The sequence below is a fragment of the Ictalurus punctatus genome, chromosome 14, assembly GCF_001660625.3.
Source record: "Ictalurus punctatus breed USDA103 chromosome 14, Coco_2.0, whole genome shotgun sequence".
NCBI lineage: Eukaryota > Metazoa > Chordata > Actinopteri > Siluriformes > Ictaluridae > Ictalurus > Ictalurus punctatus.
In genome coordinates, this window is record NC_030429.2 from 22191805 (window position 1) to 22208138 (window position 16334).

Sequence of the window (16334 nt, forward strand, 5' to 3'; positions counted from 1 at the left end):
AAAAATGGATAGCAGAAAAGGATAGGTTAATTAAAAAAGGTTAACCTATTAAAAAATAGCTATTGCCTGAGGCGGAAAAAACTCTTCAAGCATCTCAGAGGAATGTCTTTGTTATTAAATCGGGTCCATCGAGCTATAAAACATGCCAACAAAAAAAATAAAAACTGGCTGCAAGGAATGAAAGACAAGCGTAAACTCTTATCACATGACAGTCAAACATGTGCAGGTAGAGTTTAATAAAAGACACTGTCAGACTGATTGGAACTAGAGGTTTTGAAGTCAGAACCAAAACACCGGAGACGGAATAAAAAGGCAGCTGATTATTAGTCACTTTAAGCAAAGTTAGTCATTCTTGCTAACTTCCCCCACATTTAGTCCTTGAAAGAGTCACATGAGTTCCATCCACTAATCTCTCCAAATCCCCGTCTCCAAAAACATGGTCACGTGATCACACACGATTTTTTTCCCCACTCGATTCATTAATTTCATGTGATTTTTATCACGATTGTATTATTTTTTCCATGATACATTTACTTTTAACATGATCTCATCTGATTTTTTTTATGATTCATTATTTTCCTCAACGATTTTTTGACATGATTAAATTCTTTTCACGTGATTTTGATTTTTTTTTTTACGATTTTTAAAATTTTTTTACATGATTCATGTATTTTCAGGTGTTTTTTTTTTTTTTTTTACAGTTCATTTATTTGCAGGTTTTTTTAACGATTCATTTATTTTCACATGATTTTTTTTACATGATTCATTTTTCCCACATGCTTTTTATGATTAATTTATTTTTTGTGTTTTTTAATGATTCACGTGATCTTTGACATGATTAATTTATTTTCGTGTTTTGGTCACGATTCTTTTATTTTCACTTTTTTTTTTTTTTTTTTTTTTTTTTTTTTTTACATGATTCATGAAGCCTATTTTCAGGTGTGTTTTTTTTACAGTTCATCTATTTACACGTTTTTTAACGATTCATTTATTTTTCGTGTTTTTTTATGATTCATTATTTTCCTCTATGATTTTTGACATGATTTTTTATGATTATTTTTTTTTACATGATTCATGTATTTTCAGGTTTTTTTGTTTTTTTTTTACAGTTTATTTATTTTCACTTTTTTATGATTCATTTATTTTCACATGCGATTTTTTTATTAATTTATTTTCACATGATTTTTTTACGTTTCATTTTTCCCACATGCTTTTTATGATTCATTTATTTTTTGTGTTTTAAATGATTCATTTATTTTCCTCTATGATTTTTTACATGATTAAATTCTTTTCAAGTGATTTTTTTTTACGATTCATTTATTTTCACATGATTTTTTTTTTTTACGATTCGTGCATTTTCAGGTGGTTTTTAATTTACACGTTTTTTATGATTCATTTATTTACACAAACTTTTTACATGATTTATTTTTCCCCACACGATTTTTATGATTCATTTATTTTCCATGCTTTTCAATTATTCATTTATTTTCATGTTATTTTTTTTACTGTTCATTTATTTTCACATAAGATTTTTATCATTCATTAGTTTCACGTGATCTTTGACATGATTAATTTATTTTCGTGTTTTGATCATGATTCTTTTATTTTCACATGATTTTTTTTTTTACATGATTCATGAAGCCTATTTTCAGGTGTGTTTTTTTTTTTTTTACAGTTCATTTATTTACACGTTTTTTTTTTTTAGCTATTTATTTATTTTCACACGCGATTTTTTATGAGTCATGTAATTTCCCATGATTTTTTTTTACATGATTAATTTATTTATTTATTTTTATGATTCATTAGTTTCACGTGATTTTTTAAATGATTCATTAATTTTTCTGTATTATGCATTTGTTTTCATTGATCGTCACATGATTCTTTTTGTCACACCATTCATTTCTTTGTATATGTGATTTATTTCCCTACTTGACTCATTTACTTTCACTCGTGATTTTTTTCTGTTAGGAATAACGGGCATAAAAACATTTGCCTAAAAAAAAACCCCATTTTATTTTGGCTTATTTATTAACTGCATCCTAAAGCCCGAATTCTGAATATTAAAGGAGGTATTTGTGTCATTTGTGTAATTCTTTCAATAGACTTCTAAAAAAAAATAATACTAAAAAAATAAAATAAATAATAATAAAAAAGATCCATCCAAGTAAAACATACAAACCATACAACTTATAGAAAACAACACAAAGAAATTCTGTTCTAATGAGCATGGTTAACAAGGACTAAACCAGCAGAAGTGCTGAACAGCTCCTGAGGAGGAAGCAGCACTCAGTCAGCACTCAGGCCCCCCCCCCCAACACACACACACACACACACACACCAGCACCATGGAGCCGCATGTTGCGGTGTGTGAGCCGATCCTGCACCCACATCCACGCAGAACAGAGTGTGAGCAACTCTGGTGAGAAGTAGAAAAGTTGAGTGTGGAGTGTTGAGTGGTGTTAGATGATATAACACGCAGGTTTGCTGGTTGTGTTTATGCGTAAGGCGCGCGCGTTAATGCGCTTAAAGGAACGTCACGCGCGCCAGGCTCGAGCGCAGGAGACAGCTCGGTGTGTGCGCGTGTGGGAGTGTGAGTGTGTGTGAAAGGCAGAGAGGGTAACACAGTGGTTCGGATAATGGCAAAGAGGAAAGTGTTGTCAGACGGAGACTGCTTCAGACGGCCGGTGGATGAGAGGGCAGCCCTCAGGCGAAGCTGCCCCCGGGGTGGGGGCTCGTGCTGAAGCGGGGACGCGCGTGGCGCTCAGGAGAGGCACCGGATTTCTACAGAAATGCCCACCAACCTCACTGCTTCTACCAACCAGACCGCACAGCTCTCCGCCACGAACCACAACTTTCCCGCACTCATATTCGGGATATTACTCATCGTCGTGATTATCTGCGGGAACCTGCTCGTGTGCCTCAGCGTGTACAGAGAAAAGGCTTTAAAAACTACCACCAATTACTTCATAGTAAGTTTAGCCGTGGCGGACCTGCTCCTGGCAGTGCTGGTTCTACCCCTGTTTGTATACGCAGAGGTAAGTGCAAGAACCCCGGCATTTACCATGCATCTGTTTCTACTCTCCAACCTTAATGTACAAACATCTGTATGGCCAAACATCTGACCGTCACACTCGTATGTGCTTGTTGAACATCCCATTCCAGATCTAGTTCCCTCGTTCCTGTGATAATAACCTCCAGTCTTCTGGGAAGGCTTCCCACTAGAGTTTGGAGTGGGGCTGTGGGGATTTGTGATCATTCAGATGCAAGAGCATTAGTGAGGTCAGGTACTGATGTTGGATGGGGTGCAGTCGGCATTTCGGTTCATCCCAAAGGTGTTCAGTGGGGCTGAGGTCAGATTCTTCCACGCCAACCTTGACAAACCACGGCTGTGTCCGAATATCCCTACATTTTACATTTATGGAATTTTGGCAGAGGCCCTTATGCAGAGCGACTTCCATTTATCTCATTTATACAACTGAGGAGTTTGAGGGTTAAGGGCCTTGCTCAAGGGCCCAACAGTGGTAGCTTGTAAGTGCTGGGGCTTGAACTCCTGACCTTTTGACCTGTAACCCAGAGCCTTTAACCACTGAGCCACCACTGCCCCAATACTACCCTACTATATAGTAAGTGAAATGCTAAAGGATACCGGTCTATCCCATAAGGCACGGAAGAGTTGTCAGGCTCAAAAATGGCGTGTCAGCTATTTTGAAGTTGTAGGTTGTATGACAGTGCCAACATGGCGGATGTACAGTAGTACGTCCGGATTGTATTCATGCTTACCAATTACACTGAGCAACGGCCGAGCAGTAGGTACTGAATCGAACGCAGTAGGTGTCACAATATGTCACTATGTGATTTCGGACGCAGCCCACGTCTTCACGGAGCTCGCTTTGTGCGCAGGGGCGTTGTCATGCTGGAACAGGTTTGGGCCTCTTAGTTCCAAATTGTAATGTTACAGCATACAAAGACATTGTAGATAATTGTATGCTTCCAGTCGTTTGGGGAAGAACCACATATGGGTGTAATAGTCAGTTGTGCACATTTCTTGCTCGTCACCAGAATTTAATGTATGCTTCTGAGCTGAAATCCAATTATCCATTGATCAAAAGTTGGGGCTTGGGTTCGCTTGGCATGTCTGACAGGAGTGACACCTCCTGCAGAGTGCATCTGTGCCACCTCGCTTCTCTTTCCCACCAGTGTGCAGCCAGTACAGTCCCCAGTGCACAATAGACACTGTGTACGACATGGCAGAGTTTGAGTGCAGAGTCAAGCAGGACAGACTTGTAAGTAAGAACAGAAAATACCACAGTCCATGGACGTCGAGTCCTTATATTTGACACCACTCCACTTTGCTCGAAAAAGCCGGAAGAGGGAGTACTAGGTTACCTGGTTACTTCTGGTCAAGGTCTTGCATGACATCCTTACTGTGCAGTCCGACAGCGTTTCCTCATTATCATACTCCACACTCTGTTGCCAGGAGCTCATGCATTCCACTTGTAGGGCAAATATGGGTCATTGGCATAAGAAAGGAGCTATTACAAATAAAACAATTGAGTCTCTCCATTCCTCATCATTAAAATGCCATTAAACCCTCTTATCTGAGTGTCTTTAACAACCCCCCCCTTTGACACTGGGGTGTGTGTGTGTGTGTGTGTGTGTGTGTGTGTGTGTGTGTGTGTGTGTGTGTGTGTGTGTGTGTGTGTGTGTGTGTGTCAGACCCAGAATAGCACATCAGTTTCACATAGACATGGTGTGTGTGTGTGTGTGTGTGTGTGTGTGTGTGTGTGTCTGGTTAGCTTGGGATAAGGACACAAAATACCTAATAAGTATAATATGACAATTTCAGACACAGCCTTGTTGCTGTCTGCCAGCAAGGGAGAGGTGAAAGGGTTAAGGGTGGGGTGACGTACAAAAAGAGGGAGTGCATCAACATGAACATAATAGAAGCAGGAGAGAGACAGACAGATAGAGAGAGAAAGAGAGAGAGAGAGAGAGAGAGAGAGAGAGAGAGACTCATTGCTCTTCTGTGTTTCAGTTCCAGGATGGAGTTTGGTCCCTGAACATGACTGTGTGTGATGGCCTGATGACCATGGATGTGATGCTGTGTACTGCCTCCATATTCAACCTTTGTGCAATTAGCATTGACAGGTAGGCTTGAGAGAGAGAGAGAGAGAGAGAGAGAGAGAGAGGATGAATTTGTAAAGTTTCACCTGGCACAGTAATTTCAGTCATAGAGGTGCAGGCATATGAAGGACGTAATTATGACCCCAAGGCACGAACAACAAAACATAGAGAGCGAATTAATGTGTTTTCAGAGTGACAGACATTCACTAGCAGCATGCAGAGGTTACCTGTGGATGTCTCCTTTACGCTCTCATTGACATTGGTCTGCTGAATGAGGAGTGCAGCAGAGTTAATAACATTGGACCGTTTGCTCAGAGAGCGGTGCGCAAGATGAATAGAGCGCACAGGTCAAGAAGAACCAAAGCACTGAAATGAAGTCCTTTTATTCAGGGAATTTGCGAGAGTTTATCTTTCGGAAATGTGTACACGAATAGAACCGGAACCGCTCCTAATAGCGTCTCTGTTTGGATCACTGCAGGTTTATTGCGGTGTCCGTGCCACTCAATTACAACCGCAAACATGTGGACCAGCGGCAGATCGTCCTGCTGTCCGCCACGTGGATCCTGGCACTAGCCGTGGCCTCGCCCGTGCTGTTCGGCATCAACGACGTGCCAAATCGGGACCACAGCGAGTGCAAGCTGGAGGACAACAACTACGTGGTCTATTCCTCTGTCTGCTCATTCTTCGTGCCCTGCCCCATCATGCTGCTGCTCTATTGTGGAATATTTCAGGGCCTCAGGAGATGGGAGGAGGCGAGGAAATCCAAGCTGAAGAGCAGCATGCAGGCCTGTCAGAAACTTGAAGAGCCACCAGCATCTCTACCACCACTGGCTGCTCTACCACCACCTCTTCCCCCAGTCATAGAGAATGACTTTACAGACATTAATCTGAAAGAGATGGACCAGGATCCTGATCCGGACAGTCCTTATACGATAGAATGTAAGAATGGGCCTGTACCTTCGCTGACCTTCTCTGATAGTGGTTACAACCACGATCAGAGCCAGGAGAAGAAGAGGGCGAAGATTAACGGGAGGGAGAGGAAGGCCATGAGGGTGCTTCCAGTCGTGGTGGGTGAGTAGGTCTTCATTGTTCTCTCAACACTGAAAAAAAAAACAAAAAGAAAACGGGACAAAAACGACACCAAGTGTCTTGGTACGTGAGGACAGCTTTAGTGAGCCGAGTCTGCACGTCTGTGCATCTGTACTGATGGATGAACACCACAGACGTCACAAGTTTTCAGTATCCCTGTTGCGCCTCGATTCTAGTGCTTGAGAAACTGCGCTTTAACACATCTAACTTACTGGCCGTGATTATTAAGAGTGATTGAGAAGCATGGCTATAGAAAACTTGGTGTATATTAAGAAGGGCGATATTTACATTGACATTCACATTTATGGAATTTTGGCAGACGCCCTTATCCAGAGAGACTTACGTTTATCTCATTTATACAACTGAGGAGTTTGAGGGTTAAGGGCCTTGCTCAAGGGCCCAACAGTGGTAGCTCAGCAGTGCTGGCAGTGTATAGCCAAAAGTTTCTGGACAGCTGACCATCATGCCTATATGTGTACCTGTAGGAGGCCTGGGGTGCAGTCTGCATACAAAGACATTCTTTACAATTGAGTGCTTCTAACTTTGTGGCAAAAGTTTGGAGAAGGCGCACGTATGGGTGTGATGGCCAGGTGTCCAGAAACTTTTGGCCATAAAATATACAATCTTCGCATTTGACTAGGTCTGTCACGATAGCTACTGTTGTCGGACGATATATTGTCTCGGAAATAATTGCGATGAACGATATTATTGTCATTTTAAGACCGTTTTATGGCAGTGATGAAATGATAATAGAACAGCACAACAACGCAAGTTTCAAAATCGCGACGGACTTTTAACTCTTAAGAATATTCAGATGTTAGACTTGTTATGTCGAAAAATAGTTTTTCTCCTCTGAGGAAAACATCCTTTGGATTTAGTCCTACTCATTAATTTGAGTCAATTTCACTCGCACTAAAACGGCATCGAATATCAGCCAGCATTTTATTTGGCGAGCTGTAATATTACGTTTGTGTTGCGTGTAAACGTCTGATCGATCTCACGTGTGTATAGGATGCGTTCGGGCGAGTTCATTAACCCGCTAGTAAAGCGCTTCAGTTTACCCGTGTCCATTCACTCTTCAGCTTCAGCTCACGCAGCTTAAGCGGCTCAATCCCCTGACATTACTGACTACGACTGGATTATTTCAAACACTAGAGCTATTCTTTCTAGATTTTTCTCCTTCAGGAAGCATTGTGACTGCATCGATAATATCTTGCGTATCGTGTGTCCCCCCCGCCCCCCCGCCAACAGTATATTTTAATTAAAATCCGTGCTAGTTTCTGTTACACATCTTAAATGTTTCAATGCGCACCGTTTTTGCATTCGAATGCGCGTTTCTAATGTTAAATTTGACAAACCTTTGAAGTTCAAATCTGAACGTGACAGCCCTAGAGCCGACGAGAGGACAGAACGGGCGATATCGAGGTCAGCGATAAATGACGTCTGTATATCGCACGATGAGTCGACGAGGTAATTATCGTCACAGGCCTACATTTTACTTTCCTCGGTGTCATCATATGACGTGTATTACTGTGCGAAGGCTGACTGGTTTCTCAGCCTAGATAAAGTCGAAAATGACTCAAATGACCGAGACGTTGTGTAAACGTGTTCTTTTTAACGGAACTCGTTTCCAGTGACCATTTTCCTTTGCTGAGAAGGAAACATGCTGCCATAAGATGTGTTCAAAAATAAGCCCCAAATCTCTGTCTACCTAAGCAGATGTGCCCCATATATAATATGACAATATTGCTCAGGTTGATTATTTTGCAACATTACCCAGTGTAACAAATGATCAGCAAATAACGAAATGTTGGGGGAAATGTCGCAAAATAGAGAAGAACTTTTACATCATCATTGATTTTAAGCTTGTCTGGAGTTTCTGAATGGAAATACAAGCCCCACATGCAGCGAAACTGAGTGACTCTTCTGAGCCATGTTGGCTAATCATGCTAGTTAAATCCTCTAATCCTATTATGACATAACCTTTGTCCTAGGCTGAACGCAGCCATATGGAGCTAGGACACTCACATTTACAGCATTTTGCACACACACACACACACACACACACACACACACCTTTACCCAGAAGTGTTAAAACACATGCTTAAACACAGCAGGGTACTATATTAGCAAGTCCTGCTGTATCTATACTCCTGAACGTCTTTAGTCTGTGAGACAAGCTCTCTTAAAACAAGTTCAGCCTCAGTTAGAAAGTATACTTTTGAACAGAAAGTCAAAAGTATTGAATTTTTTATTGTTATTATTATTATTTTAAATACATTCCTCATTATAGTATGTATAGCGGTGCTCCTGCTGCTCTCTCTCTCTTCTCCTGACTCGTCCCTCCGCCCCCTTCACTTCAACCTGTCCCTTGTGATGGACTGATGATGGTCTTCAGAAGCTGACAGCAGGGACAGTGACAGAGAGCTGGTCCATAATTCATAAACTGAGGACAGATGAGTCACCGTCAGCCACTCCCCTCTTACTAAGCACCGCTCTGAAAGAAAACGAATCAATTCTGCCAGTCTGCAGGCTTATTTTCCAGCCTGATCACCTCTTAGAGATGATTTGTAACTAGTACGTGAAAGTGAAACGGATCGAGCTGTTTCACGAGTAAAGCGTTCCACCTGCCCTTGAGTGCGTCGAGTCGCTGTGTATTTAACACCACACGTGATGACGGGACGCTGAGCTGACGTACTGTGTGCTTTTCTTTCCAGGTGCCTTCCTGTTCTGCTGGACTCCGTTCTTCGTGGTGCACATGATGCGCGCTCTGTGCGAGGACTGCGACATTCCCAGCAGTCTCATTAGCATCGTGACGTGGTTGGGTTACGTTAACAGTGCCGTCAACCCCATCATCTATACCGTCTTCAACACAGAGTTCAGGAAGTTCTTCAGGAATTTTTTACCTAAATGCTGCTAGACACACACTGCATGCCTAATGTTCATTTGGCCAATAAGCTCAGAGCCTGACCATGATTGTAAAATAAGGCAATGCTTACATCTTGTATATAGTATATAGAATGTGTATTTTGCGATCACATTAGTGTAACATTGTTGTTGTTGTTGTTTTTAAAGTGCACCTATTATGCTGTATATAAACGTGCCTGATTTTGTTTTAGAGGTCTCATACGATAGGTTTACATGCATCCGAGGTGAAAAAACACTTTCATTTTCTCATCATTCACATTGCAGCATCACCTCTTTTCCTCAGTGTCACGAACGACTCGCTCAAGGATCCGTTCGTTCTAAACTCCTCCTTTCAGAGAGCCTACTCTGCTCTGATTGGTCAGATGTGCCAGTCTTTTGTGATTGGTCTACCGCTCACAGCGCGTGTCGGGAAGGAAACGATCACGATCGTATCTGAATCTCAGCTCAGTAACGGTGTCGTCAGTTTTCATTTGAGCCCGAGTCCGATAGCGATACGTCGGAAGATCGACCCGAACCACCATCGCGAGCGTGACGTGAACAGGACGTTTCTCAGTGGTAAGTTTGTATGTAGTTTGACAATGGCGTGAGTTAGTGCAGTTAGAAACACAAATACAACACAAAGCTACGCATTTAGAACACTCGGTAGAAAATATAAACATAAATAATTAATCATACTTACAGGTTTCGACCCATTGGCGCAAGATGGTCCGAATGAAGTGGGTACGGCCCCGTCTTTAATGAATAACCGTTTCGCAAATCCCGCGTCGACTTCAGCTAGATTCGAGAACACAAACGAAGCTCGGAGTTGAACTGCTGTGGTATCGCTTTAAAAATTAACTCTAACCCCAGAGTGCAGAGTGGTTTTGCTTTCGAAGCACAGAAAACGTCGTCTTCTCGACGCGAACCTAACTCTTTCAGGACGCAACCTCAACTGTAGTGTTTGAGGGCGGGTCGGAGTACACGCCGTCAGCGAGCAGCCAGTGAAAACCAGAGGCGGGGTTTCTTGTTACAAACCTGCGTAGGTTAGTACAGGAAGTAAAGTCTGGAATCACTAACGACTCGTTTCAGCTGTTCAGACTCGGTTCCTTCTTTTGGGAGTCGATACCCCCGTTTGTCGTGCGCGTTGATTTTTGAAACTTTGCAGACGTTTCACATTCACAAGCAACGACATATATAACACACTACATGAAAGGTAATATCTGAAAAAGCATAATAGGTGCACTTTAATTGACACTTGAATTGAATTGCTATAACAGCAGAATTTCAGTGGGACACTTCATTCATAGGCTCTTAATGCATGCTGAACATGACTACTGACTTTGTTCTTCAGCCCAGTAGAAGTAGCAGAACGTGTATACGGGCTGTTTCGCACTCCCACTCACTCCTAAAGGAATTCTCACCAATCCCGTCCGCTCCCCCATGTAGGATATTGCCTTGTACGTCCATGCAATAATTTCTAATGACCTGTGCTGGGTCTAGTTTCCAAAATGTAGTCATCTCAATCACAGTGACCCTGACCAGGATAACGCATTTACTTCAAGTCCCCATGCAATCCAAATCGAAGTTTCCTGGCTTTTACTATGAATATGCTCGCCTTAAGGTTCTCTATAAGCTCGTGCGCTCCAAAACAATAACAACATTCGGAAAATGTAGAAGATCCATGCATTCAAAATTTACCCTCTCTCTCTACCATCGGAAAGGATTTCCATGACATCATTCTACACTTCAGATTCTCATCAGATTTTCTGTCCAATCAAACGCTCTCTAGAATCTGAAGTGTCCCGCCCCCGACATTTTAAAAATCCATAGTACTAACTGTCAAGTATGGGTTAGCCCGGGCTGTGAGATAAGCTAAACGCTATTGGCTATGTAAAAACAGGATGGAGCTACTCCATATGTCCCGCCCCGACTTCCTCTATGTCCTCTAGCTCCCACAAGCATGAACGTAGAAAACAACCTGCTCCAGCTTTTTTTGTTTCCAGATTTTCTACTGCCAGCTGATTACAGATGGGAATTTAATATTTGCCCACACTGAAATGAATCTCCACCGAGAGAAACACAGCAGGTTTTTCCACACACACACACACACACACTGAAAATATAGAACTTGGTGATGCTTAAATATATATGTACACTTTATTCTGTGTGGCTGCAGATTTTCATTCGAACCAAGTAGCACATGTTTCCTGATTCTCACACACATTAATTAAAAATACTTTTTATTCTTTACAATAAACATTCCATGCACTTGCAAAGGTTCCAAAAAAATAAAAATAAAATAAAGTTCTCCTGATATTATTATTCTCTCTCATTTTGTCATCTTCTAATGTCAAGCTTGTTCTTTCTGAAAACACCTGAAATGTCTGCGGTGATATGAAGGTCAAAATAAAATACAGGTGGAACGTGTTTTTTTTTTTTTTTTTTTTTTTTGTAGGAGGGTCAGTGCTGCTTTTAGGATTTCAGTGATTTCGATACGAGCACGATGTCAGTTCTTATTAAATCCAGGCTAACACGGTGCCAAGTAAACACTTCTCTCATAACCTTGATGAAAAACGCACTGTCAAACAATGTGTCCATCGATACGTGAGTCGCACCGAAGGAGAGCAGTCGTAGTCTGGGGCTGGTCTATTAAACAGAATCAAACATCTGGCTCTGGAGAAACTTGCGCACACGAGGGAACAGGATAGTGTTGATTTTCACTGGTGCACTTTACAAACCGAGGAGCAGGAAATCACTTCTCTGCCTGATGATCCCTTCTGTGATTGCCGAAGAACACGGCGGGGCTCAACCCAGCCCTCCACCGCTGTTCTGTCCACGGAAAAAAATTGATCGCACTGACCGCTGGCGAGAAACCAGTCGGTTTGCTTATTTTGCACCGCAACTTTCACTTCAAAAGAAAAAGCCCACGTTTCAGGAGTCTCCAAAGGCCAAACGTAAACCCTCTGCTCAAAAGCACTGAAGCGTGGATTTGCAGCAGGGGGAGAAGAAAGAAAGAAACGAAAAAAAGCCTCAACACCCAGGCAGCGTTCTCTCCATCTGAGGCTTGAGAAGTCTGATATTATAAAAGCACTAAGGCACACAACTTTAATAGCAGAACTACAAGAATACAGCAGCAGGAAATAACACTTCAGTTTAGCGTGAAATGATGCGTCACCAGAGCCGAAGAGTCTCGGTGGTACCGGATGAATGAGTTGCCACTTTTGTGCCTCCTGCTGCTCGAACAAGAAAAACAAATGGTAAAAAAAAAAGCATTATGCGTGCTTGTGTATTAATGCATTCTAGATCGTGTTGAAATCTCTCCCCGACTGGGTGGCAGATGGGGTGGAGGGGAGGCGCGCTGGATGGGGTACCAAGCTATCGCAGGGCACGATCTTACACACACAATCGCACAATTTAGACACGCCAATCAGCCTACAGTACATATCTTTGAACTGGGGGAGGAAACCGGAGTACCCGGAGGAAACCCCGAAAGCACGGGGTGAACATGTGAACTCTGCGCACACAGGGCGGAGACAGGAATCGAACCCCCGACCCTGCTAACCATTACGTCACCGCAACCCCCGATTAAAATATGAAGTGACTAGAGCACTGCAAGATCCATCCATCCATCTTCTATACCGCTTATCCTACAGGGTCACATGGAGCCTATCCCAGGGAGCATGGGGCACAAGGTTGCCAATCCATCCATCACATACACACACACACCCGTTCATACACTACGGACACTTTGGACACGCCAATCAGCCTACCATGCATGTCTTTGGACTGGGAGAGGAAACCGGAGTACCCGGAGGAAACCCCCGCAGCACGAGAAGAACATACACACTCCACACACACAGGGCCACGGCGGGAATCACACCACCAACCCTGGAGGTGCGAGGCGAACGTGCTAACCACTAAGCCACCACAACATCCCTGATTAAACAAGTGTCTTCTAAAGTGTCTTTATAACACTGCAAGGTGAAACACAACATTTAGTTTGGTTCCTTTTGACCCAGGATGTAATATTTCCTCATTCCTGGCATGGGCTCATGTACCCGGGACAGCAACAAACGGGAGCTGACCTTGATATTAGAATACACAGAACGGAGAAGGCGAGAATAAATGATAGCGGGAATAAATGATAGCACCTGGAGCTAGATTTGACCAGACAACCCTACAGCCTCCCCTGCCACCTAAAGACGGCTCACGTCAGTGACTCTTAATGCAGTGCCTTTTAGGTTATAATATCACAACGCAAAAACGGAACTTAAACCAGCACTCTGACAGCACAACCTTCAAATGTACCGCTTCGTTTGGTAAATATTTATTTGATAAATAGAAATGAAAGTTACAGGAAGATGCTTGCGATACATCGAGCATGGCAGTCGTAAAGCCATAGCACTTTATATTGAATCAATACTACTGCTTTTAAAAACAAAACAAACGAACAAAAAAAACAACCATTTGTTTTATTTGCATATTATGGCACTCGAACTAACCCTGCGTTCCCATCTGCGGCGCATTATAGCTAAAAGTCATTATAACTAGAAGCTGCGAGAAACTACACCGCATAAACGTATCGCTCTGGATTTTGGGTCACTAAAAGGCTAAATCCGAGAGGAATACATTTTTCTACAGGGTGAAAGAGTCAAAACCTGAACAATTTGCATACGCTTAAACCTCTGATGAAGATCTTTATTTGTTAAATACTGTTCCTCATCTGAAATGTCAAACCCTCCGTTCTTATACCGCCTGACGTGGTGGATCTGTCCAGTCGAGCGTGTGGAGTTCATCAGCTCGGGATTAATATGGATAAAGCCAGCTGTGTGGCAGTGGATGACACCTCCGAGAAAAGCCAAACTAATCTCTGCTACGTGCCAGTCATTAAATAATGGCCATTTCAGTAAATGCTCACATGCATACACCAGCCACTTTAATAGGAACACCTGTACCCCTGCTCGCTCACGCAATTATCCAATCTGCCGATTATGTGGCAGTAGCACAGTGCGCAAAATCATGCAGATACAGGTCATGAGCTTAGGTTAATGTTCACATCAAACTTATGAAAAAAATTCATGTGATTTCAGTGAATTTCAGTGTTGCATTACTGTTGGTTTGAGGATTTCAGAAACAGCTCTTGGGATTTTCACACACAACAGTGTCTAGGGTCTTTCACAGGAAAATAAAACCCCCAAAACACCAACTAAACTGAAACTGCAAATATTTTCCCAACCTGCCCAGTTTTGGTGAACACGATGTGTTCTGCTGTTTATAAACCAGTTCTGATGTTTGATGTGAACATGACAAGCTCTTGACCTGTATCTGCATGTTCTAATGCATTGCGTTGCTGTTACATGATTGGTTAATTGGATAATTGCATGAATGAGCAGGTGTAAAGGTGATCCTATTAAAGTGTCCGGTAAGTGTATGTCAACATTCAGAATTTGAAAATGGTAATATTTACTCCTTCATTCATTCATACAACTCCTTTATTCTGCTCAGGGTGAGTCTATACACACATCAGCCATTACATTTAAACCACAGGGGACCAGTGAAGTGGACGCGCGGTGGCTTAGTGGTTAGTACGTTCACCTCACACCTCCGGGGGGATCGATTCCCACAGTGGCCCAGTGTGTGTGGAGTTCGCATGTTCTCCCCGTGCTGCGGGGGTTTCCTCCGGGTACTCCGGTTTTCTCCCCTAGTCCAAAGACATGCATGGTAGTCTGATTGACACGTCCAAAGTGTCTGAACGGGTGTGTGAATGTGTGTGTTTGTGCGCCCTGCGATGGATTGGCACCCTGTCCAGGGTGTACCTCGCCTTGTGCCTGATACTCCCTGGGATAGGCTCCAGGTTCCCCCGTGACCCTGAAGAAGGATAAGCGGTATAGAAGATGTATGGATGGGACAGGTGAAGTGAATAACATTGATTATCTCGTTACAATGACACCTGTCAAGGAGTGGGATTTATTTATTAGGCAGCAAGTCAACAGTTGGTTCTCGAAGATGTGTTGGAGGAAGGAAAAATGGGCAAGTGTAAGGATCTGAGTGACTTTGACAAGGGCCAAATTGTGATGGACAGACAACTGGGTCAGCAGGTCTTTGCGGTGTTCCCGGTATGCAGTCCTTAGTACGCACCAAAAGTAGTTGAAGGAAGGACAACCGGTGAACCAGCGACAGGGTCATGGGCGCGTAAGGTTCATCGATGCACGACGGGAGCGACGGCTTAACCGGCTAGAAAGGAGTCAGAACACATTGTGCATCACGGCTTGCTGTGTATGGGGCTGCGTAGCTACAGAGCGGTCAGAGCACCCATGCTGACCCCTGTACACCGCCGAAAATACCTACAATGAGCATCAGAACTGGATCATGGAGCAATGGAAAAAGGTGACATGATCTGATGAATCATCTGGACGGCCGGGTGTGTGTGCGTCGCTTACCTGGGGAAGAGATGGCACCAGGATGCACTATGGGAAGAAGGCAAGCTCAGTGATGTTCTGAACCATATTCTGCTGGGAAACCTTGAGTCCTGGCATTCATATGGATGTGACTTTGACACGTACCACCTACCTAAACATTGTTACAGACCAAGTACACCCCTTCATGGCAATAATATTCCCTAATAGCAGCGGCGTCTTTCCGCAGGATAATGCGTCCTGACGCACTGCAGAAACGTTCAGGAACGGTTTGCTATGTTTTGACTCGGCCTCCAAATTCCCCAGATCTCAATCCGATCGAGCGTCTGTTGAATGTGCTGGACAAAACAAGTCCGATCCATGGAAGCCCCACCTCGCAACCTACAGGACTAAAGGAACGTCGTGGTGCCAGATACCACGGCGCACCTTCAGAGGTCTTGTGGAGTCGACGGCTCAGAGCTGGTTCGGCGGCACAAGGCCGACCTACACAATATTAGGCAGGCGGTTTTAATGTTATGGCTCATCGGTGTGTGTGTGTGTGTGTGTGTGTGTGTACATATAAAACATCATATTTATTTCCTGCCAGAGACAGGAGAAAAATGAAGCACATGAATCATAAATACCACTGAACGCTGAGAGCTAAAGGTTAATCGGAAAAAATCTAAAATTGATCAATCCAGCCCGTTTGAAAAAGCTAAATTGATGCTTGCTAAAACAAGCCAGGTTTCGCCTAGTGTGACATTTTATGAGTACGCCCGTTTATGCAAGCCCTGACTGGGCTTCAGCTTTAATATAAAA

At 43.1% G+C, this 16334-nt stretch overlaps 1 protein-coding gene across 1 annotated transcript; it reads left to right on the forward strand.

The window, feature by feature from the left end:
- Positions 1 to 2350: 2350 nt before the first annotated feature.
- Positions 2351 to 9160, forward strand: drd4a (dopamine receptor D4a). The gene is made up of 4 exons (XM_053685709.1): positions 2351 to 3035; positions 5036 to 5148; positions 5603 to 6195; positions 8931 to 9160. Exons 1-4 carry the CDS (start codon positions 2790 to 2792, stop codon positions 9131 to 9133), a joined length of 1155 nt encoding a protein of 384 aa, XP_053541684.1. The 5' UTR covers positions 2351 to 2789; the 3' UTR covers positions 9134 to 9160.
- Positions 9161 to 16334: the final 7174 nt, after the last annotated feature.

Bases quoted from the DNA above. Each gene is read 5' to 3' on its own strand.
- drd4a (XM_053685709.1), top strand. From the start codon at position 2,790: ATGCCCACCAACCTCACTGCTTCTACCAACCAGACCGCACAGCTCTCC. The intron at 5,149-5,602 runs GTAGGCTTGAGA...GGATCACTGCAG, and splicing joins TGTGCAATTAGCATTGACAG to GTTTATTGCGGTGTCCGTGC. The intron at 6,196-8,930 runs GTGAGTAGGTCT...TTTTCTTTCCAG, and splicing joins GGTGCTTCCAGTCGTGGTGG to GTGCCTTCCTGTTCTGCTGG.